The following is a 23135-nucleotide window of genomic DNA, read 5'->3' as shown; positions in this document are numbered from 1 at the left end:
TTAAAAACAATTTTAAGCTCAGATGTCTAGTCGTTTCTGTATTTAAGAAGGTACATGCATTATTGTCAGTTATTTTTTTAAAAAGCTTTATAACCCTAACTGCTAGCTGTAGAGGGTTTGATTTGGTAGTATTTTTTCACCGAGCATTCAGGACATGTTAGAAATACAGCTTCTAATATTTCATCATGTTTTCCTATAATAAATGTTTGAGACACACAGCTTTGCAAAGAAATAGAGAAGTGCCTAAACCTTCGACGTAGGGTCTTGTGTCTACAGTATATTAATTGTTAGGGGAATTGTGAGTAATGTGAAGAGGCTTAGTGCAAACTGGGTATTAAAAAAGTTCTAAGTAGACTTTTTGCTGCATTGGATGTTCATATGGTATCCAGTGTAGAAATTACTCCAGTTTATTTTCCAGTATTGTACTAGGAACTAACACTTTTGAAAGAAATTCTTTGTTACTTAATGACACTAATGGCCCTTTAATTTACGAGTTTGGAATATCTGGTGTTTGAAAACCAGGACAAACCTCAATTACTGTGTATTCCATAAAAAGCAAAAACTGGTTCAAGTAAAGTTTAGCATTTTAAATAATTTGGAAATTGCTTTTTTCAAATATTGCCTATGTACTCGCATACTCTGAAAGATCACAGTAATTTGGGTGCTTTTTAACTCTTGAACAATTTAAAATTCTGGACTTAATGATGAATACACATTTCCCTTTAACTATAGTGCATACGAACACATTAAGTGGTCAGGTTGTGGGTTAATTAAAGCAGAAAAACAAAATATTAAAACAGGATTGTTTCATTAACTAGGGAGTGCCAGAAGAAAGCACATTGTACCAATAAATGTGCAGATATCCAAGCAGAATATTTTTAGGGATGACTAACTTCAGAAACATTACAATTATTTTGCTGAAAAATAAATTTATATTGTCAATATGAGATTTACACTGCCAATTGAAAATTACACTGCATCTTTATAATGCCTTGAATCATTGGTTAAAAAAACTTTATAAATGTATTTTTGTAATTCAGTAGTTGAATCACTATAGATAAAGTAATATCCATAGTCAGGCTTTCCTTGTTTATAGAATCAGAGAGACATTTTAAGGAGATATTGTAGAGATGGCAGAAGTCACTTGAATAATTTTAGTTCACAGAGACAGATGTGGCAAAATAAAAAGAAGTGGAACAGCAAAGGTGAGAACTCAGATACATTGTTATTCTGTTGCGTTGAAAGGGAACAAATGGATTTTAATGGTTGAGGTAAGTTATATAGAGGAACATAACTTGTATTTTTGGCTGGACAAGGACACATAAAGAGGTTTCCCCTGTGATAACAGTATTGCTGATGGAGATGCTAATAAAACTTTTCTATTTGAGGTTTGCTTATAAGAGCAAACCTTTGGTTTTATTGGGTAGCAGTAACTTTTACCTTAAGCAACATATAAAGTGCAAATAATGACAAAGCATTAAAACAAAAAGGCTGTTAATAGCTTTGTGTGATAATGGATAGAATTTATAACAAGGTGGTTCTGGTTTTACACTCTGACAGCAAACTTCCTTTTGTCCAACATGTTAAAAATAGGATATGGGTTGGGCAAATTGTTCTCTTACTTTTTGGTTTTTTAAAAATACTTTATATACTTTTGAAGTGCTTTCACATCTATTCTCATTTTACTTTTTGGCAACCTTCTAAAAGCCCCCCCCCACCCCCGGCCAGTAATGCCAATAATAACAGTTATGATAATAATAGTTTAAAAAATAAGTATCAAGGCTGCTCAGTATTCTGTTCCATAGCGTCATCTGGGGCAGCTCCTTGGTTTTAGTCTCTCAGTCATGTCCGACTCTTTGCGACCCCATAAACCCACCAGGCTCCTCTGTCCATGGGATTTCCCAGACAAGAATGCTGGAGTTGGTTGCCATTTCCTTCTCTGGGCAGTAGTAGGAGAGAAATCCTGGAAAAGAGATCATTGTGCCTTGTTCCTCTGAGACCGAGACCTGTTATTGTGGTTATAGGAAAGGCTTTATGGTATAATTTAAAGGTACAGACTGGGTAACAAAAGCCAAAATCAGGTGATTTTAAATTTGAATACTCATTAACTTGCAAATTACTGCCAGGCAAATAATCACAGAACATAAGACTCTCCGAAGTCTTAAGAGAGAGATGAGATTAGGAGATACAATGGGTTAAACTAAGCAAGGAATAATAAGAACCAGACATAGCAACCAGTAATACTATATTGTTGGGTCCCATTGACTGTTTTGACTATAACAACATAGAAATTATAACTGAAAATAGTGTGGGCTCTTTATGTGTAATGATCTTCTCTGTTAAATATGAATTGTATTAGTCATAAAACTTTTGTTACAATATGCAGTCATCAAGTCATTCAATTTAACTAAGGCAAATGATCTTTTTACAATGACCATTCCTTTAAAGTTACATCTTCTAAAATAAGTTTTAGAGAGTTAGAAAAATGACTATTGTGTTAATTTGTTTTGAATTTGTGAAACATGTTACCTATTTTAATATGTGAAAAACAGTCTTTTTCAACAGTCTTAAATTTTTATTTTCCCTTTAAAGCCTAAATTATATAGATCTGTGATTGAAGATGTTATTAATGATGTGAGAGACATCTTTTTGGATGATGGAGTCGATGAACAAGTTCTGATGGAACTAAAAACTGTGAGTTTGCCTTTTTTTTTTGCCTTTTTAACACTCTTCATTCAAAAACGATACTCCCATTATTTTTTCATATGATGACCATTTGACTTTGTTGCAGGAGGCGGTGTAGTTATGTGAAGGATGCTCGTTTTGAATTCCATTTCTACCATACATTCTTCCTCTGACCTTAGGCAAACCACTTATATTTCAGTTTCTGTATATATCAGATGGGAGTTCATAGTACTGACCTTTTAGGTTTGTTTTGAGGATTTAATGTAATAACTATCTGAAGTGTTTAGCACAGTGCCTGGCAGTAGTATTAGCTATTATTAGTGGGCAGTTTCATTTATGATCTAATAACTTCATATTTATATTCCTGTAAGTTTTTTTTTCTCTCCTTTTTTTTTGTTGTCTCAATGTATGGATATTCTAAAATGTGTATGCTGTAGAGATTGAGCAAGTGCTTGATAAATTTCACATTCTGGAGTCAGATTTTCCGTGTGGGCCAAGTATTTGGTTTATCATATATCCTAGTTTGGGAGCGCCTTTTCTGTCTCTTAGATGTATGTGGATTTAAGCAGAAAAATAGATATTTTTATTTTATGTTTGTGTTTTCTTATTGATCTAATGAGTCATGAAATCAAGGAGTATTTTTACCTTACTGCTCAGAACCGAGGTTCTCAAAATATGGTCCATGGACTTTCCCACAGGCTCTTCCAAGGGGTCAGTGAGGTAGAGCAATGCCCAAGTCTGAATAATCATAGTATGTCTCTCACATTTCCAGTAAAAGTTGTATTACATGAAAAAAGTGACCAGTTAAACTTGAAACTCAAATGAACAAGTGCTATTGCTTGAGATAACTGCTCCATATGCAGCAGAAGTGCATTATGCATGCTTCATATTTTGGTGCACTGACTGTTAAAAATATGCTTACTTTTACAGTTGAGATAAGATCATTGTTGATATTAAGATATTCAGTTGTTTGATATTCTGTAGTGAGATGCGTTAACATCAGCCTATCTGCATACTACACTGAACTCGCATTTTCCAAATGACCAATGCATGATGTTGCAAAATCCTTTCAAAGTTAAAGATAAATGAATGGATTTTAATCTAAGAATATGAAAAGTTAATTAGTATGTGGTTTCACATAGTACATTGCAGCTAACCTTTAAGAAACCATTACTTAAAATACTTCTTCCTTTCCCAGCTACTTAGCTGTGGAAAGACAGATTTTCTTAATATACGTCGATGAAAACAAAGTGAATGCAGAAGCAGATGAGAGAACCCAACTATTTTCCTTTAAGCCATTTCTCACTAAATTTTATTTGGAAGACATGGTTATTTTCATTGAAAGTATTTATGTTAACATATAATGGATACATGTTACTTTTAAATAAGTAAAAGTTTTTTTTTCAATCTTATTTAAAATTTTGTAAAAGCTCATTGAGGGACTTGCTTGGTGGTCCAGTGGCTAAGACTCCATGCTTTCAATGCAAGGGGCCGGGGTTTGATCCCTGGTCAGGGAATTAGGTCCCACATTGGGCAGCAGAGTGTTCACGTGCAGCAACTAAAGAGTGCACATTGCACAACAAGGATGGAATATCTCATGTGCAGCAACTAAGACCCAGTGCAGCTGAGTAAATAAATAATTTTTTATTTTTAAAGCTCATTGAGGTCCTCATTAATTTGTGAAAATGATAAAGGAGCCTGAGACCAAAAAGTTTTAAAACTGCTGGTTTAGAGGCTGGAAATTGAGCTCCTTTAGAGCTCTGTATAAATAAGAAATCACAGTTAGTGAATGCTATGTAGCACTTGTTGTGGTCTTATTTATCCGTTCAACAGAGGTGTGGAGGCTGCAATTTAGCAACTTATAAATTTAAATAAAGCAAATCTCACTTGTATTGTGGTGATGAAATATATCTTAGAATATTGCAGCATCTGTAGGCAGCTTCTGTAGGGTTTTCATTAAGAGTCTGCCCATGTGAGGAAGGGAGAATACAGGTTTGAATGAGACGAGGAAACATTTATTTACCTTAGGAGAAATATGGTGGTTACTGCAAGTGAAGAGTAGGTATCTAAAAATAAAATGAAGGAATGCCAACTCTGAGATATGAGTTGGAAAAATAGCAATGGAAATTGCTCAAACACATAATGTATCTCAGGGATATGAATAAGAGTATAAACTTATTTTGATTCCTTAGTGTTTTTTGGAATGAATATTTTACAAATTATGTTATAACCCTTAAGATGATTGTTGTAGTTCTGTGGCCTTATGTAAAAGATACAGCATTTTTAGGTGTAGAAAATTAGTCCCAAAGCTTTAATTTACCCTTGGTCAAACTACTGGTCAATCCAAGTTATTATCTGCTCTAGCTTTTCAGTCTGAGATTGATATTTTGCTACTGGTCCCAGTTAGAATCAAGGTGTTGTCTTCAAACAGAATGAACTGTCTTTGAGACCAAATAGTTCCACCTACATTTTTAGTACATAGGATTTTACGTATATATGCACACATACTTGCAGATATATGTACGTATATTATAAAAGTAATATATATATCTATGCTCTATAGGTTATGCACTGATTTTTTGTTTAATGCTTAGCTTTATATGACAAAAATTGCCTTATTTAATTTTGAATTCCCAGCCTCTACCACAATGCTTGGTGTATGTGATTGGCATTCAGTAAATATTTAATTAAACAACTTAATAACAAATGTTGCTTCAGAATCTAACTGAAAAAAGTATTTTAATGTTTTTGTTGCTTTTTAAATGGGACATACTCTTCTATTCTGGGTTGTAGCTGAACTTAAATATAAAACTGTTAGACTGAAATGAGTTTGCATTATTTTAATTCTCTGCACTAGATTTCTTCCAGATCTCATTAGAATTTACAGAATGTGCCCTAGTTTTTACAGTTTTGACAGCCAGCATTACCCAGTAGAACTTTCTGTGATGATGCAAATGTTCTATAATTTTTGCTCTCCAGTATAGTAATCACTGGCCACATGTGACTATTAAAGCACTTGAAATATGGTTAGTGGAACTGAAGAACTGAAGTTTATTTAATTACAATTAATTTCACTTTAAATCATCACATGTAGCTACTGTATTGGACCTTATAGGTTTGAATATTCTTGCTAATGAAAACTAACAGTGTTTCATATTCTGTGGTTTATAAAGGACTTTGTCATTAGCTCTGTCCTCTTTCTCACCCTTTTATGGTATTTGACAGACTTTTATCAAAAACTTCCATGCGGCTGTGAAGGATACAGTGGTGTATTAGATTGTAAATTAAGATGAGTAATGAGAGTGCCTGTAATTTGAAGTTTAGCTAGATAATACAGGAAGGGACCTCTTGCGTTAAAAAATTCAACCTGATTCTTGAGGTTATTAACAGTATGGGTCTCCTTTAATGTACAAATTATAGGAGATAGAAAAGACACGTGAAATGTAGTGTTTTTCTTTCTTTTCTAGTTGAAGTGTAGTTGACCTACAACACTATTAGTTCTAGGTCTACAACATAGTGACTCAGGATTTCTATACATTTCAAAATGATCACCACTTGATTTTCATTAAATCTATATTTGAATGTAAATTGTGTTTTAGATTGGTGAATGACTACAGGTGGGAGTCTTCTTCAAAGAAAGTGAAAGAATTATCCTGATTTCTAAACTGTCAGACCCACCCCTGTCCAAGTACTGTGGGAGAGAGAACTTGGACCCTCTTTTTAGCAGAACAAAGTGAGAAGAATTCCTCAGTTGGAAACAAATCTGAAGTAGTTAATCTTCCCCTACATCTGTTTTCTCATCCTTGGCACTGCTGACATTTTGGACGTGTTAATTATTTGCTATAGAAGGCTATTTATTGTTGGAATTTAGCAGCATAACTGATCTCTGCCCACTAGATGACAGTAGCACCCCTTAGTTCTAACAACCAAAAGTACTTCCAGGCATTGCCAGGTGTCCCCCAGGCAGAAGGGGCACAACCACCCCGACTGAGAACCACTATTCTAAATATTCTCTAGTTCTATATAAACACTTGTTGAACAGGGATCTACTGTTCTACGTCTTTTGGCCTTGGGGAAAGCTCTGTTTCCCAACGTCATTTCTACAGAGCCCTAAAATACATTTGTTTTATGTTTTGTCCGGAAGCTAGATGTTTTTGTGAGAGTAGGAGAATCCCTCAGAATTTCTAGCCCAGCGTACTTCCAGGAAGCAGTAGCTCTGATCACAGTTTATAGATCAAAAATAAGACTCAGAGGGAATAAATATCTGATTGTTCAGTTTAGCTAGTGGTAGAGACTTGAACATAAGCCTTTTGTGTCCAGATAAGGAAGGCACCAAAGATGTGACTAGACCTGCTCTGATAGCAGCAGCACAGTTTAAAGATTAGAAATTTGGACCAGAGCTGGACTTGTATGAAGCAAGCAAGGTCCCAGAGTCCAAAACTTAAACTTTATATTTAAAGGACATTTATTCTCAGGTTCCAGTGTTCCTGACTCCATGTCTGGGAAGATTGGAGTCAGATTGCCTGGATTGTACTGTGGTTTTGCTTACTATTAGCTGGTGATCTTGGAAAAGATACCTAACTTCTTGTTCCTCAGTTTCTTTTTCTGTGAAAAGAAGATGATGACAATGTCTGTTGTAAAGAATTTTTGTGAAAAATGAGTTGGTACACATAAAGTACTTATCAGGTGCACATTAAGCTCAGTATTAGTCTAGTAAACGTGATCCTCAAATGCATAACCAAATCATTTTGGGAACAGAAAATGAATTTTCTCCATGTCTAATTTCAGAGACCTGGTGAAGATTGCTAAAGAAGGACTGCCAGAAATAATAGCCTGTTGGGGGAAAAAAGTACTATGAAAATGAGTAGAGAGTTCTTTATATTTTCTAAGCTAGCTGAATAAATAGCAAACAATTCAGTATTCTTGGTAGTCTTCAGGAGTATTAATATGATTATTGTTGCCACAAGAGTATTACATTATTTATAAAATATTTTGACTGATAAAATTATTTAAAAATGAAATTGGAGAGAAACAAACATTCAAGTAATTTTAATTTTTTGTGATATTAGAAGCTTAATGCTAAATATTTGTATGGTATTATTTTTCACAGTACCTAGAACAGTATCTGATACTTAGTAAATACGTATTCTCAGTGACCTGCTACTCCCAACATCCTCTTCCTTTGCTCCCCCCAAAAGCAGCTGGAAGTGCGTGCTTCCGTGTTTGCTTGTCATGACTAGAGGGCATCTTTGACATATAGTAAGCTAGAGGAATGTTGTATTTCCCGTACACTTCCTGTGGTAATATCCTGTAAATAAAGAGTTATTCTGCCTAAAATGTCACATCTTTATCGAGAAACTACCTTAAAAAACAATAGTTTATTTTCCATTATCTTCTTTGAAATTAATATTAAATTTCTGTTAAGTTCTTAGTCGTTTTGTTAGGTCCTGAATAAGACATAAGTCTTTGCCCTGAGGGAGTTCATAGTTTAATAGAGAAGGAAGACTTAGTGCAAAAAGTGTATCAATAGAGATATCTCTAAGATATAGAAGTAGTTAGTGATTTTTTTTTTCCCCCAACTATGACTTTGCCTTTGCATTCTTCAGGGAATTGTGTGCCAGTCATAAAGCAGTAGTTTACAAAGGTTTAGACATGAGATATGTATGCTATATTCAGGGAACTGCAGGTAGTTTGAAAAATAGAGTGCAAGTTATAGTAGTTGGAGAAGTTAGCATAATAACTGCTTGAAGGAGCTGCATCTTTAGAATGAGAAGGATTCTCTGGGGTGCTAGTTAAAAGGCAGAGTTTTGGACTTCTGCCTCAGAAAATCTCACTTGATAGTGGTACATTCTAACATTTAAAAAGAAAAATTTGCATTTACCAAAAAAACCCACCCTAAATTAACAATTGAAAATGCATTAATGGGTTGTAGTCTGCAGTTTTTAAAGTATTGGTTTATACTTTAAAGCGGCAGCTCTTCATTTAGTGTACATAATAACCTGGACAGGTTGTTTGAACAGATTCCTGGCTCTACCTTCAGAGTTGCTGATTTGATGGCGGGGGCGGGCGGGAGGGGGCTTAGAATTGGTCTGTCTTAACAAGTTCCCAGGTGATATTGATGCTGTTAGTCTAGAACCACTGATTTATAGAGGATAAGTTGGAAGGACAAGTTTGCACTAAAATGTTGAGTCTCTAAGGACAAGGATTTTTGTCATATTTGTTCACTCTGTTCTCAATGCCACTAACAGTGTAGCATATGAGAGATACCCAGTAATTATGTGTAGAATGTATGATTTGAAGCAGGGAGCTCAGTTAGCTTATCATTAACACTTTGCAGTAATATTGATGGGAGGAAAGGACTTGAACCTGGGACCATAATAGTAGGGATAGATTGGAATAATGCTTTGGAAGGGAAATCAACAGTGATAATAGGGTGTCAGGGTAGATTCTGACTCAGATCATTGACTTGAGAGGCTAGATGAGAAGTGGTAAATAGCACTTAGCACGTAATGTGTATTCATTAATATTTGCCTTTATCATGGAAACTTCATTGAAGTAAGGGGTCAGGATTACAGTGGGGAGACCAACTGGAGGTGATAAAACTGAAGCTTTAAATTTAGAAAATTATGGTAAAGACTTGTATCTTAAAACATTAATTAATAGTACTTTTTTTCAACCTTGATTTTGGCCTACAAGAAGCAAGGTTTTGTGTTAGAGCAGAGCAAAGTGTCGACAGTTTGGGTGATAGACTTGTTTGGGAGGCTTACTATATAGCCTTACTGCATAATACATTTAGAGTGTATCTTACACTGTATAGTATATTTTATTAAATGTCTAAGCCTATTTTTTATTTTGAAGCCTCACATGAGTTAGACAGTATCGGAAGAACAGATCCTAGGGGAGAAAACAAAGTTTCCATAGAGTCTTGTATACAAAATGATGGGATTAAATTTGATGTGTATGTTTAAGGAAGGTTTGCAACTTTCTTGGGCAATTTTTTATAAGTGCTCTATAGATTGAACATTGAACCTTGTAGAGAGAAAATGTATTTGGGAGACGGATGAAATAGTTGTAAATATTTTCTTACTTTTTTGCCCACTTTTTTTTTTCTCCTTCATCACAGAAATGGGTTAGATGAGAAAATAGAAGTGGTTAAGCAAAAAAGGATTGTCAATCCTTGTCATAATGAAATGAGGGAAGGGAATTTCAAGAAGTGTGGAGGTTTGAGAATACCTTTGAAAGTGCATTAAGAATTCTTTTCCCTTATATAGGATTGGACAGATAGAAAAGTGGATTTTTGTAACTTGAGAACTGCCTTTAATAGTGTTTCTCATAGTTCGAGGAAAGATGGATTTGTGTTTTACATGTTATTTAAAAGGAAAGAAAGATTTCCATAAAGTAGATAATGATTTGATATTAAAAAGGATGATTTTTGATTGCCGAAAAATTACTTATATGAAACTGGTAAATAAGGAATTACTATACAAAGTTTGTTGAAGATAATAGAAAAAATTCTTCAGTAGCAAAATAAGTAGCAAAAATGAGGTTTGATGCTTTAGAAATTGGTTTTCATATTTGTATACACTTGGGTCAGAATTAGAGATTTGCAGGTTTTATGGTTTTATCAGTTTTGAAAATGGAAGAATTTTATAAACAGACAAATAAAGTATGTTTTATCCACATGTCCAGATCGTCCCTCTTACTTAGAAATCTTTAATGTTCTTTGCTTCAGTTATGGGAGAATAAACTAATGCAGTCTAGAGCGGTAGATGGATTTCATTCAGAAGAGCAGCAGCTTTTATTGCAGGTTCAACAGCAACATCAACCCCAGCAGCAGCAGCATCATCACCATCACCACCATCAGCAAGCTCAGCCTCAGCAGACAGTGCCTCAGCAAGCGCAGGCCCAGCAGGTCCTTATTCCTGCTTCACAGCAAGGTGAGACTGGGTAATCCTACTACAGCTTGGAGGTGAAAGCTGTCATTTTCAAAGAAGAGAAATACTCTGCATGTCTCCTTTCTGTTGGCTGAGGGGTTGGATCTGTGTGTGTCTGTATATACGATGTGGGTCCTATTTGTGTAATAATGAAGAGTAATTCACTAACAGAAGCCTAAAATGATATTTAGGTAAGTATATTAATACTTTGAGAAGGCTACGCAATGGTGAATTTCCTAAAATAAGTCAGATCTATAAGTTTGTTTATTAAGAGTTTCATTATTATAGTAGGATCATTATCTTTATGAAACTGATTTGTTCCTTCAAAGATATTTCACCTTAGTTTTTATTAATAAACACTGGAGGATTTTTGTTACTATACTTTGGCAGTCTGAAATTCAAATTCCCATTTATGAGAATTTACTAGATTAGATTTCCTTTAAGTAAAGAGTGGATATATGATATCTTACATGATTTTACATAGGAGAAGGCAATGGCACCCCACTCCAGTACTCTTGCCTGGAAAATCCCATGGACGGAGGAGCCTGGTAGGCTGCAGTCCATGGGGTTGCGAAGAGTCGGACACGACTGAGCGACTTCCCTTTCACTTTTCACTTTCATGCATTGGAGAAGGAAATGGCAGCCCACTCCGGTGTTCTTGCCTGGAGAATCCCAGGGATGGGGGAGCCTGGTGGGCTTCTGTCTATGGGGTAGCACAGAGTCAGACATGACTGAAGCGACTTAGCAGCATAGACTGTGTCCATAGTGTTTTTGTACTGTGCAAATCATTTTAAAGATTTTGTTTCATTGAAGCCTCTTAAAGGCTTTGTGAAATAGCTCTTAAAAATCACAAGTGAGGAAAACCTGGGCCGTGAAAAGTCTTAGAAGCTTTATCCTCTACATGGAGTATTTTCTGTCTTGACAAACAGTTCAGTTGTAAAACTTCTGGGCATTCAATTATGTAAATCAGAGAGGAGAATGAAGGTAAGATGAAAGCTTCAATTTAAGGTAACTGTTTACTCACTTGCCTCACCTGAGAGTTTATATGAGACTGAAAATTGATATTGATGCATATTAGAAATGTTTGTTTTACTGTTTGTATCAAATATGACAATATTTGATTTTATTCTATACCTTATACTAAGTAACTTTGTCCTTTTAATTTTTTTTGATGACTGTTCCTCCTATTGCCTTCAGATCTGGCACTAGGATTTTAGGTCATCATAAATTAAAATTTGATTTTCTTCACTCAGAGGATATTAGGATAATGGAATTATCTGTTTATTCTCTGAAATTCGCGGAATCAAACACCTAATTCCTTTTATATCAGCATAAGTATTGCCATTATTTATGGGTTGTGTTTTTTTTTAAGCTGAAGAAAATAAGATTCTGGAAACTGTCAGATTGGGAGAAAAAGATTTTTAAATGCTAAATTATAACTTTTTGAGTTCACTCTGAATGAGTTAATAACACATTCAGCAGTAATATATTAATAATATGGTCAGTGCTGAGTTGGCAAGACAGTATTAAATTTTCCAATTTAAGAATATACAGAGGGCTTCCTTGGTGGCTCAGTGGTAAAGAATCCACCTGCCAATGCGGGAGCCACGGGTTCAATCCCTGATCTGGAAAGATCCACCACGTGTGGCAGAGCACTGAAGCCCACGCGCCATGACTGTTGAGCCTCTGCTCTAGAGCCTGGGAGCCGCAGCTACTTAGGCCCACACCCCCTAGAGCCCATGCTCCCCAACAGGAAAAGCCACCACAATGAGAGCCTGTGTACTGCAGTTAGAGAGCAACCTCTGCTTACCACAACTGGAGAAAAGTCGGCATAGCAATGAAGACCCAGCATAGCCAAAAATAAACAAATAATATATTTCTGTGCATTTTTTTTAAAAAGTTTTAGGTGTTAGGTATCTCATTGCTTTGTGTTTCCAAGGTCCCTTGTATTTGTAGGTAGTTGTTAACTCAAATATTTTAAACTGTGGTTTACAGTAGAAGGAGGGTATATCATGGCTGTTATTTACCATAGAAGTTTATAACATTCTGAGATAGCAAATATTTGGACAGCATGAAAAAAAATTTCAGTATGGTATAGCCTTCTTATGAAATAGCCTCATCGTCCATTGTCTTTATGTGTGCTTATGTTTTTTATAGCTGCAGCACCACAAGTTATTGTTCCTGATTCTAAGCTGATACAACATATGAATGCATCAAACATGGTAAGACTCAGAACACAGTTCTTTGCTTGGCTCTATTTATTCTAGTCCAGGTTGTGATTATGCTTGAGTATGTTGTGTATTAACATCTTAAAGTTTTATTCAAGACTTGAGAAAAATACCTGTTTTGCTTGGTTTCCTAAGTATTAGATTTAACAGCAAATCTAAAGTTTAGCTTGATACTTAAGACAATTAAGGTTCATAAAATTACATAATTTTCTGTTGAAAATACCAAAAGGATGATGCTTCATGGGAACTATTTTTTGAAAATAGGTTTAGGGGACCTACCAAACATTATGCCAAGTATAGTTATGTTTCAGAAGATCTATTAACTGAAACAGGTTAGGAATGCTAAGAATTATAAATTTTTTTAAATGAAAATAAACTGTTTGAATAAAGATACCTAGTATCTTTAAGATCAGACATTTACAAATTCTGCTCTGATTTAACCATAGCATCGCCTAGTAAGTTTTATTACAGTATATAAATTGCTATACAATATATAAAATGCATTTTAACCGATTGAGTTTATTATATGTAGACTTGATATTTCTAAGGGATAGCCACTGAACTTCATAAGTCCTCAAATTTTCACATTTCACTCAGCACATAAAGTGTATCCCGTCAGATATAATACAGTATAACTATAAAACCGAAACATTAAAATAAAGTTGAATTACCATAATTGTTCCAGTACTTTCTTATAGATGACTTTTCTTTTGTTTAAAATACACAGACTGTTAGTGGTATCTCAGCTCTGGCACTCCATTCTTAAATTCAACCAAATCTTTTTATTAGGTAAGAATTGTTATTTTAAATAACATCTCTTAGTTTAGTGCTATCTATGATATTTTCTTTTCTCATCCAAGTTTTTTTTTTTTTTTTTAATGAAGAAGCAATTAAAAAAAAGTCAGTTTCTATGATTTTGTGAATGATGAGCAGTGAACCTGAAAACTCAATTGTGTTTTATAAGACATATAGGGAGCAGCGCTTAACATACCAGACAAATAACTTCTATCTGTTGCTATATACCAGCCTTAACATATGTATAATTTTACAGAATTTTCCACTTCTGTATGACAGAAATTGGAATTTTTAATTCACAAAAAATTGAGAATCTCTATTTGTACTTCTAGTTCAGGTTGCCAGAGTCAGTTATTTTGGGTAAAAATCACAAAAGTCCACTGCTGTTGATTCTAACACATAGTTTTGTTATTTTTTAAAAAATTTCCTTTCAAGTTCCAGGCACCAAAATTTTCTTTTTAACCTCCACCCTTAAAAATAAACCTCAGATTTTCCTGGTGGTCCGATGGTTGGGAATTTGCCTGCCAGTACAGGGCACACAGGTTTGATCCCTGGTCCAGGATTTCCACACGCCGCTGGGCAGTTAGTTAGCCTTGTGCTCTAGAGCCCGTGAGCCACAACTACTGAAGCCCACACACCCTAGAGCCTGTGTTTTGCAGCAGGAGAAGCCACTGCAGTGAGAAGCCTGCACACTGCAACTAGAGAATAGTCCCCACTCAGCAACTAGAGAAAGCCTGCATGCAGCAGTGAAGAGCCAGTGCAGCCAAAAATAAAATTAAAAAGTTCTCAACAAAAAAGTTTTACAGTACGATCCATATTATAGTTGGTACTATTGAGGCTGTTTCCTAGGGAATAACTTGTATAACTATAAAACAGAAAGTTTGGCAGAATCACTTGTAGTAGGCCCATCTAATTTTGAAGAATTTTTAGTGTTGTGGGAAAGAATTTTGAATTAAAATTGTCTTTAAAAGGACTGGCAAAATTAATGACCCATCTCTGATTAGTTGTGTCTCCTTGATTCTAAAGAACATATGTATTTAAACAGATCATAGGTCAGACTTCAATCAATAAAATGTGTTAGCATTTATATATATTTCAGCATTTTACTTGTTTTCAGTTAGTGTTTGTTCCATGTGTTTCTCATGTTCTAAAATGCAATCAGTATAGGCTCTTGCAAATAAAAGTTTTTTGGATTTTTATATGTTTGCATTACTATTCCTGATTCAGAGATAGCCATTAAAAAGTTTGATTAAAAAAAAAATCTAACAGCTCTTTGTGCATTGGAAATGAACATATTGAAGAGTTACATAATTTCATAAGATATGAAATACTGATAATGTATTTGGTAGAAGGCTGTTTCAGGGAACTTCTAAAACAGGACCTTATATCAAACTAGTTTTGCAGGTTCTCTTTATGAAATTATTGCTGAAATGCATTATTCATGTTATGGCCTTTTCACAAGATCCAGGAACGAACTTTCAGCAGACATTAAAAAGATGGTTTGTGTATGATGTATGTGTGTATACTCAGTTGCTCAGTCGTGTCTGACTCTTTGTGACCCCATGGGCTATATAGCCTACCAGGCTCCTCTGTCCATGGAATGAATTCTCCAGGCATAAAAACGCTGGAGTGGGTAGCCATTTTCCTACTCCTGGGGATCTTCTCAACCCAGAAATTGAACCCACATCTCTTGTGTCTCCTGCACTGGCAGGCAGATTCTTTAGCGCTGAGCCACCTAAGAAGCCCATGTGTATGATACATCACAAGAGATATTTATAGCAACTTGAATGTGCAGAGGTATGCAGGTGGTATTGTGTCATGTGTGCTATAAGGAAAATGGTAGGTCAGTTTGCTAGTAGAGTGAGATCTATTAATCTTAAGTTGTGAATTACAGGCACTTAACATTCCTAAATAATATTTCTCAATACTGAGTGGTTTTTAGTATATTCCTTAAATTTAGATTACCTTTCATTTGCTTATATGGACAAGATTTATTTAAATCTTTCATTTATTTAATAAAATGAAATGCAGAATGCGGCATTTTATAAAGAGAACCTGGCAAGCTGTAGCTGAATTAGGAGGATATAATGGGAATTTCAGGCTTGAGATATAAAGATTACTTAGGGCTGTCAAATGGCAACAAGCATGTTTTCTTGGAGGGCTGTTTCTAGAGCCTAACTTGATAGTTACATCATTAAACTACTTCAGTATAATTTTCCAAGATTTGTTGGCTTCTCGAAGATTAGCATCTCCAGAGCAGTTAATGTTTATTTCTTGAAGTGTTTTCAAATTAAAGTGTTAGTCACTCAGTCCTGTCTGACTCTTTGCAACCCCATGGACTGTAGCCCACCAGGCTTTGTCTGTCCATGGGATTCTCCAGGCAAGAGTACTGGAGTGGGTGGTGAATCCCTTCCCCAGGGGATCTTCCCAAACTCTAGTCTCCTGCAATGCAGGCAGATTCGTGGGCTGTGAAAATTCTAAAGGAATTCTCCCTTGATTCCCTAACCTGTATTGTCCCTGCACTGGCCCCTGGAGGGAGTGGAGGGTGGTGAGTACTCACATAAAAGTGTTTATAAAAATGTGTTCGTTAGATTGTATATACGAGCCTGGTACCTTAAAGAAGGTTGAAGCGTGCTTCATGCTAAGTTGCTTTGGTCATGTCCAACTCTTTGTGACCTCATGGACTGTATGTAGCCCACTGGGCTCCTTTATCCGTGGGATTCTCCAGGCAAAAATACTGGAGTGGATTTCCATGCCCGCCAGCAGGGGATCTTCCCAACTCAGTGATCGAACCCCTGTCTCCTGTGGCTCATGCATTGCAGGCGGATTCTTTACTGCTGAGCCACCAGAAGCCCCAAAAAAGGTTGAAGGAGAGGAGGGGGGGAAACAACTCTTCTGTAGTTTTATAGTTACAGTATAGTGAGATACATGGAAATGGGCTTCCCAGGTTTCACTAGTGGTAAAGGACCTGCCGACTAGTGCAGGAGAATTAAACGAGGGTTTGATCTTTGGGTCTGGAAGATCCCCTGGAAGAGGGCATGGCAACCCCTCCCAATATTCTTGCCTAGAGAATCCCCATGGACAGAGGAGCCTGGCGGGTTACAGAGTTGCAAAGAGTTGGACATGACTGTAGTGACAGCATGCATGTGTTTACGTGGAAATACTTACAGCTCAGGATTTTTCTTTTTTTTTTTAACAAAGAGGAAAAACAGTAAAAACGTGTAATTCTTTTGGAGGAAAGGGGAGAAATCTGTTGAAGTAGTAAATCAAGAATTTATCTTGGATTTAAAAACAGAGTATGTAATTCCATGTATATTTTTGTAGCTTAAAGTCAGAAAATATAACTCCATTTTAAAATGCAGAAATTAATTTTTGTGACTCAAGATTTTTAAGGCATTTTTTATATTACTAAAACTGTTAGTAATATATGTTTAACCTTGATAATGCCAGTGTTGTCACCTTATGCCATAAGTATATTGTCATTTCAGAAATCTTAGTATTCTTAATTTATACCATAGTTAACAGCTCTCTATAAAGAAAATCTTTTATCAGAAGATTGCAATTCTTAGAGATGCCAGCTAAGAATTGCAATCTTTTGATAAAAGATTTTCTTTACAGACTTGTTACTTACGGTATAAATTAAGAATATTAGGATCTCTGAAATGAAGATATACTTTTGCCACTAGTATATTAGTTGACAATAAGGAATTGGGGGTAAGCAAATAGAATAAGAAAGAAATAATGGAATGGATATTTTATTTATCGTACAGCATTATTAGTGTGGGTTAGAGTTCCTTAGCGTACGTTCTCTAGGAGCGGAGAACCTCTTAATTACATTATTCTGCATAATTGCTTGAAATAATTAGGTAAGATATTTAGCTCATTGGTCTTTATTGTACCATTTTATTAATTGGGAGGTAGTCTACTGCCAGAACTTTTCATTTTAGTATATTCTAAATGAAACTTCAAATATGATTAATATATGCCAGAGGTAAACTGAGGTGCTGTTAAGCACATACATAGTTTGATTGTTTTCTTTTCAGAGTGCTGCTGCTACAGCTGCAACCTTGGCACTCCCTGCTGGTGTGACTCCTGTTCAACAGATATTAACAAATTCAGGTAAATAGAAATAACTGAACTGTTACTTACTTAACTCAGAATATGGTACCATCTAGCCTTAGTTTCGGAGAAGGCAGTGGCACCCCACTCCAGTACTCTTGCCTGGAAAATCCCATGGACGGAGGAGCCTGGTAGGCTGCAGTCCATGAGGTCGCTAAGAGTCAGACATGACTGAGCGACTTCACTTTGACTTTTCACTTTCATGCATTGGAGAAGGAAATGGCAACCCACTCCAGTGTTCTTGCCTGGAGAATCCCAGGGACAGGGGAGCCTGGTGGGCTTCTGTCTATGGGGTCGCACAGAGTCGGACACGACAGAAGCGACTTAGCAGCAGCAGCCTTAGTTTTGTCTTCCTTGAAACACAGAAAATTGTAATATTTCTTTTGCCATTTGGCTTACGTTATTAAAATAAGATGATTTGAGGACTATAGCTTATTAAACCATAGACACTGCTGAGGATGCAGTAAAGAAGATGAGAATTGCACTTGAACTTTTGATCTATGAATGAAATACTATTTCTTGAAATAAAGTATGATTATCTAGAATGCTTATTTCACTTGGTCTTTTTTTCTAAATGCATTTAACCTGTGAAATAATTAAAGTTTTACTTAAATTTAAAACCTGCCAAATTAAGCTTAATTTGTTTGAACTAATTTGTGGCATTAAACTAAATCCTATAGTACTTTACTATAAAATAGCAAAATTTATTGCATTCTAATAGTATCTCTCTATAGGCTGGCAAAATTTACTTCTGAGCATAATGTTTGAAGAATTTATTTATCTGGATTTTAAGTATTTTCTTTGTAATATTAATTATGCAATTTCTTGTTATTTTGTTAATTTCTTAATTTTTGAAGAACAAACTTAGGAGCTTATCTTGCTGCATATTTTAATGAAATATAATTGCTTGCTACTTAACTCAAGATTGTGAATTATCTAAAACAATATTTTAGAGGGATTTTGCGTAAGCCAATCATGCAGTGTTATATGGCATTGATAATTGGTTCAGCAAACTCTTACTTTTTTTCATGTTGAAGCTAAGTTAATGCAATGCTTTGGTTCAAGATATTAATGCTTTATTATACTTTTGTTTCTTTAAAGCTTTGAAAATAAACAGCCCCTGAAATATTTGGTCTTACATGACTTATCAAAAATAATTTATGCTTTTAATCAATTTATAACCTGTTAAAACTTTTTTGGAAAACAGCTTTATCAGGAAAATAAAGTATTTTAAGCAATGTATTTCACCATATGTGGAAGTTAGAGAAGGTGAGGATTATAGTTTACTGTGTATAGATGATAGCCCTTAATAATATTGTTAATTTTCTTACTCAACAATTTCTGACATTCACTATGGGCTGTCAGTCACTATAAATTTGTTTTATTTTGAGGTGGTCACTGCTGAAGTGGTAACTTGGAATGCATACTTTTTGCTTTAGGCCAGCTTCTGCAAGTGGTCAGAGCAGCCAATGGTGCCCAGTATATCTTTCAGCCTCAGCAGTCAGTGGTTCTGCAGCAACAGGTTATACCACAAATGCAGCCTGGTGGAGTACAAGCTCCTGTTATACAGCAGGTAAAAATCTTTTAAGTTCTGACCACCATGGGGTTCTTTTGTCTTCTCCGTGCTTCCCTTTCCTTTTTCCACAGCTGTATCTACACATATTCTTAGACTCTTCTCCAATACTACACAACCTGTCATTCTGAATTTCTCCTGTACACCTCATAGCTTAACTTAGATTCAGTATGTTTGACTGAATTGTTATCACTACTAATGGTTTCTCCTCTCCCCCCACCCCCACCTTCCTTTTTATATGTGGCACCACTCTCCATCCAGCCTCCTAAGCTAGTTACTCAGCATTCATTCAACACACATTTACTGGGTGGCTACGTATCAGGGTCTTTGCAAGAGACTAAAGACTTAGGAGCTTAGGAGTGAACAAAGCAGGAACACGTCTAGTTTCATTTTGCTTTTGTATTATCTGGAAAGGGGTACATGGACTCCTCCCTTTTGCTTATCTCTAATATCTAAGGTACCATGAAGTTCTACCAGTTCTTAATAGTTCTTTTTTTCAGACTTCAGTTTAAACATGTTTTCAATCCTTTAATATATTTGAAGCAAGTTTTGTTTTCCCATACTCCGTTTTCATTTTCTTAGTTCATGTTTTCATAATTTCTAACTTAAAATACTGTGTTATCCTCTTGATTTCCCTGCCTCCAGTCTTATGCCCTCTTAAGTTGACTGCCACTCTATTTATAGTCATTGTTCTAAACATATGTAAATCTTTTTTGCTTATTGGAAAACATGTAAATTTCTCAGCATGGGTTGTAAGATCTTTTTTTGTGATCTTGATTTTTTTTTAATCTTTCCTGTTTATTTTTTGCCATGCTTCCAGTTTTTACCTGCTTCAGCTGTTATTTATATCAACGTTGACAGATAACTTGAATCTGCTTGTGTGCCAAGTGTTAAACACTTTTGTGAGGACAAAGATGAAAGAGAAATAGTTATTTTCTTGAGGATCTTGTGTACTGTGAAAAAGAGGTAGAGACAAAAACACATGTTTATATGATAGTATGATGAGGGAGGTTAGGTCAGAGGAGTCGCATTCATCAAACCTGTTCACAGCTTTCCCAGTTTTGCTCTGCTGGTTCTTCTGGGTTTCTCTTGATGCCAGTCTGTATAGAATGCCACCTTTGGCCTTCCTTCTAGCAGTTCTCCCCACTGTCCCCCCGGCAAACAGAGAAAGCCTGGCTAATCTCCCAAAACACAAATACTAGAACCTCTAGTATTACCTACTAGAGAAACTTCCTTGACCAGGTCTTGTCCCCCATAGCTGAGTTTAGTACTCGTTCCTGTCCTCTCATATGCTATATCATATGTCTCTTACACCTTCTGTCTTTTTGAGTTGTTATTGTTTTGTCTATTGCACTTTATCTGTAAACTTGTAAAGAGAAATACTATCTTGTTATTTTTGCTTTCCTTGAACCTAGAGACAAGACATTGCCATTTAGTACTTTTAATTTATAACTGGGTATTCTCTGCTTTTTACTTAGTAACTATAATTATAAATATGTCCATTATAACAGATGTAATTAATGTTTATTAATATGTTCTTTTTGAGCTGCGATTTACTTCAGAACCCTAGAATGCAGAAGCTGGAAGGAACTTTAGAAGTCATCTGACTTGGTGGTTCGCAACTTCGGTTATATGATTAGAATTATCTGGGAAGCCTTAAATAAAATGAATAGATATTATCTCATATCAGTTAAATCAGAATATTAGAAGTAGTGACTTAGGTATCAATATTTTTAAATTACAGGTTGTTATAATTTGTAGCAGGGTTGAGAACCATTGACCTTAAACAATGAAGCGATGTTAAATGACTTGCCTCTGCTACATCTTTATCTGTGATCTTAGAACTGGAACCCAAGGCTTCAGTTTCCAGATCAGTGTTCTTCATAGAGTGAAAGTGTAGCATAGTATTAAGAGCAGAACCAGAAAGCCTAGGTTCATGTTTTGTCTCCTAGTGACTAGATTGCAAGCTTTGCAAGTTATTAAACCTCCATACCTCAAGCAAATTAATAACATATAACTCTTGGCCTGGAATCTGAAATATACATAATAGCAATTACTTGATAAATGTAGCAGTTGTAATTTTTTAAAATCTGTTTTTCTTTAGAAATTTGAATGGTAAAATGAAAATTGAGTGGATCTGTGCACTCAATAAACATTCCTCTTGTGCTTTGGTAGTTTTTACCTGTATATGAGATACGGCCATTTGAGGGTGATTCTTTCCCACTGGGGCCTGTTTCTGTGTATCAAATGATGAATCTGAGCAATTTGATCCTCTGAGTAGTTCCTAATGTGTAGTTTTTCTTTTGTCTTAGGTCTTGGCCCCTCTTCCTGGAGGGATTTCACCACAAACAGGTGTCATCATCCAGCCCCAGCAAATCTTATTTACAGGAAACAAGACTCAAGTCATACCTACAACAGTGGCAGCACCTACACCAGCACAAGCGCAGATAACTGCCACTGGCCAGCAGCAGCCACAGGCCCAGCCTGCTCAACAGCAGGCTCCGCTGGTGTTGCAAGTTGATGGAACTGGGGATACATCATCTGAAGAAGATGAAGATGAAGAAGAAGACTATGATGATGATGAGGAGGAAGACAAAGAGAAAGATGGAGCTGAAGATGGGCAAGTAGAAGAGGTAAGTTTAAGGAAAAGACTCGAAATGAGGACCTGCTCAGTTGTTCTTCCTTCACTTGGTGCCAAATTGATGAATTCTGTTTTTAGAGGCTGTTAGGGTACTATACAATGTAAGATTTTAAATACTAAGATTTTAAATAATTTAAAAATTACTATACAGTGTAAGATTTTAAATAATGTTAAACTATTAATAAGTTTTTTAGATTGTTCTGGATGTATTTATAAAATATTTCTGTAGCTGGTAACAAAAAGCAGACGTATACCAAATTAGGTTTTACTTAGAAATGTGATGACAGTGCAAGTAATTCTAATTCTTTGACTTAATACATTCATCATGATGTGGCTTAAGGGTAAGACATTGGTAGAACCAGGTAAATGTGGTTCATCTTTTCCTTCAGTAATCTAAAACAGCATTTGGGAAGAGAAGACACTTCAGAGTTAAAATGTTCCATATTCCATACCAGTTCCTTAGATAACCTCATCTGCTCTTATTGTCTGTCGGCAGTTTCACAAACCATTTTTTCTTATTCATCTTTTGTTGTGTATTTCTAGAAGTACATAAATATATCTTTGTTTTCCTCAGTGCTCCAGCTTAGGTACTTATAGTCAAGATGGTGTTGGTCTTATCCACAGTTTTCACTGTTATTGCCTCTTGCAACAGCCTAAGATGTGATCTTCTGGTTTATCTTCTTTCTTCTTTTAAATTAAGTAATGTTTTTTAAAGAGTACTATTTTATTAAATATTGAATAGATAAAACAAATAAAAAGTGTTTTATGGTGTAAACAACCCAGTGTCTGCATCTAATTAAAAAAAAAAAATCCCCTTACCAAACATAAAGTCCCCTGAGTGCCCCTCCCTAATCCCCATCTTCTTCCTTCTACCATCAGAGTATCCTTGCTCATGAATTGTGTGTTCGTCACTACCTTGCCTTTATATTTTACCATAAGTATTTATATTCCTAAGGAGCATATTGTTTAGTTTTTCATGCCTGTTTAGAAGTGGAATAATTGTGTATTCTTCTGCAAGTTGATTTTTTTCCCAAGATGGTATTCTTGAGGTTCATCTAAGTTGTTGCATACACCTAAAAGTATTTTCACTGTTAAATGTTAAAAGTTTATCCATTTTTGTGATACATTGGGCATTAGGGTTGTTTCCACTTGTTAACTGT

The 23135-nt window shown here is 35.5% G+C and overlaps 1 protein-coding gene and 1 non-coding gene across 2 annotated transcripts in view; both read left to right on the top strand.

Moving 5' to 3' along the window:
• GTF2A1 (general transcription factor IIA subunit 1) overlaps positions 1-23135 on the top strand; it is a 38256-nt gene that overhangs the window by 1882 nt on the left and 13239 nt on the right. Inside the window, exons 2-7 of the mRNA XM_027552585.1 lie at positions 2593-2694; positions 10418-10622; positions 12777-12841; positions 17686-17761; positions 19201-19334; positions 21647-21967. Of these exons, the coding sequence (XP_027408386.1) occupies positions 2593-2694; positions 10418-10622; positions 12777-12841; positions 17686-17761; positions 19201-19334; positions 21647-21967 (903 nt within the window). The remainder of the gene's footprint in view (positions 1-2592; positions 2695-10417; positions 10623-12776; positions 12842-17685; positions 17762-19200; positions 19335-21646; positions 21968-23135) is intronic.
• Positions 11789-11932, top strand: LOC113900546. Its single transcript, XR_003513184.1, has one exon. It is a non-coding gene; the product is annotated as a small nucleolar RNA SNORA79 (small nucleolar RNA).

The sequence above is a fragment of the Bos indicus x Bos taurus genome, chromosome 10 (genome assembly GCF_003369695.1).
Source record: "Bos indicus x Bos taurus breed Angus x Brahman F1 hybrid chromosome 10, Bos_hybrid_MaternalHap_v2.0, whole genome shotgun sequence".
Lineage (NCBI taxonomy): Eukaryota > Metazoa > Chordata > Mammalia > Artiodactyla > Bovidae > Bos > Bos indicus x Bos taurus.
This window is presented reverse-complemented; position numbering and strand designations above follow the sequence as displayed.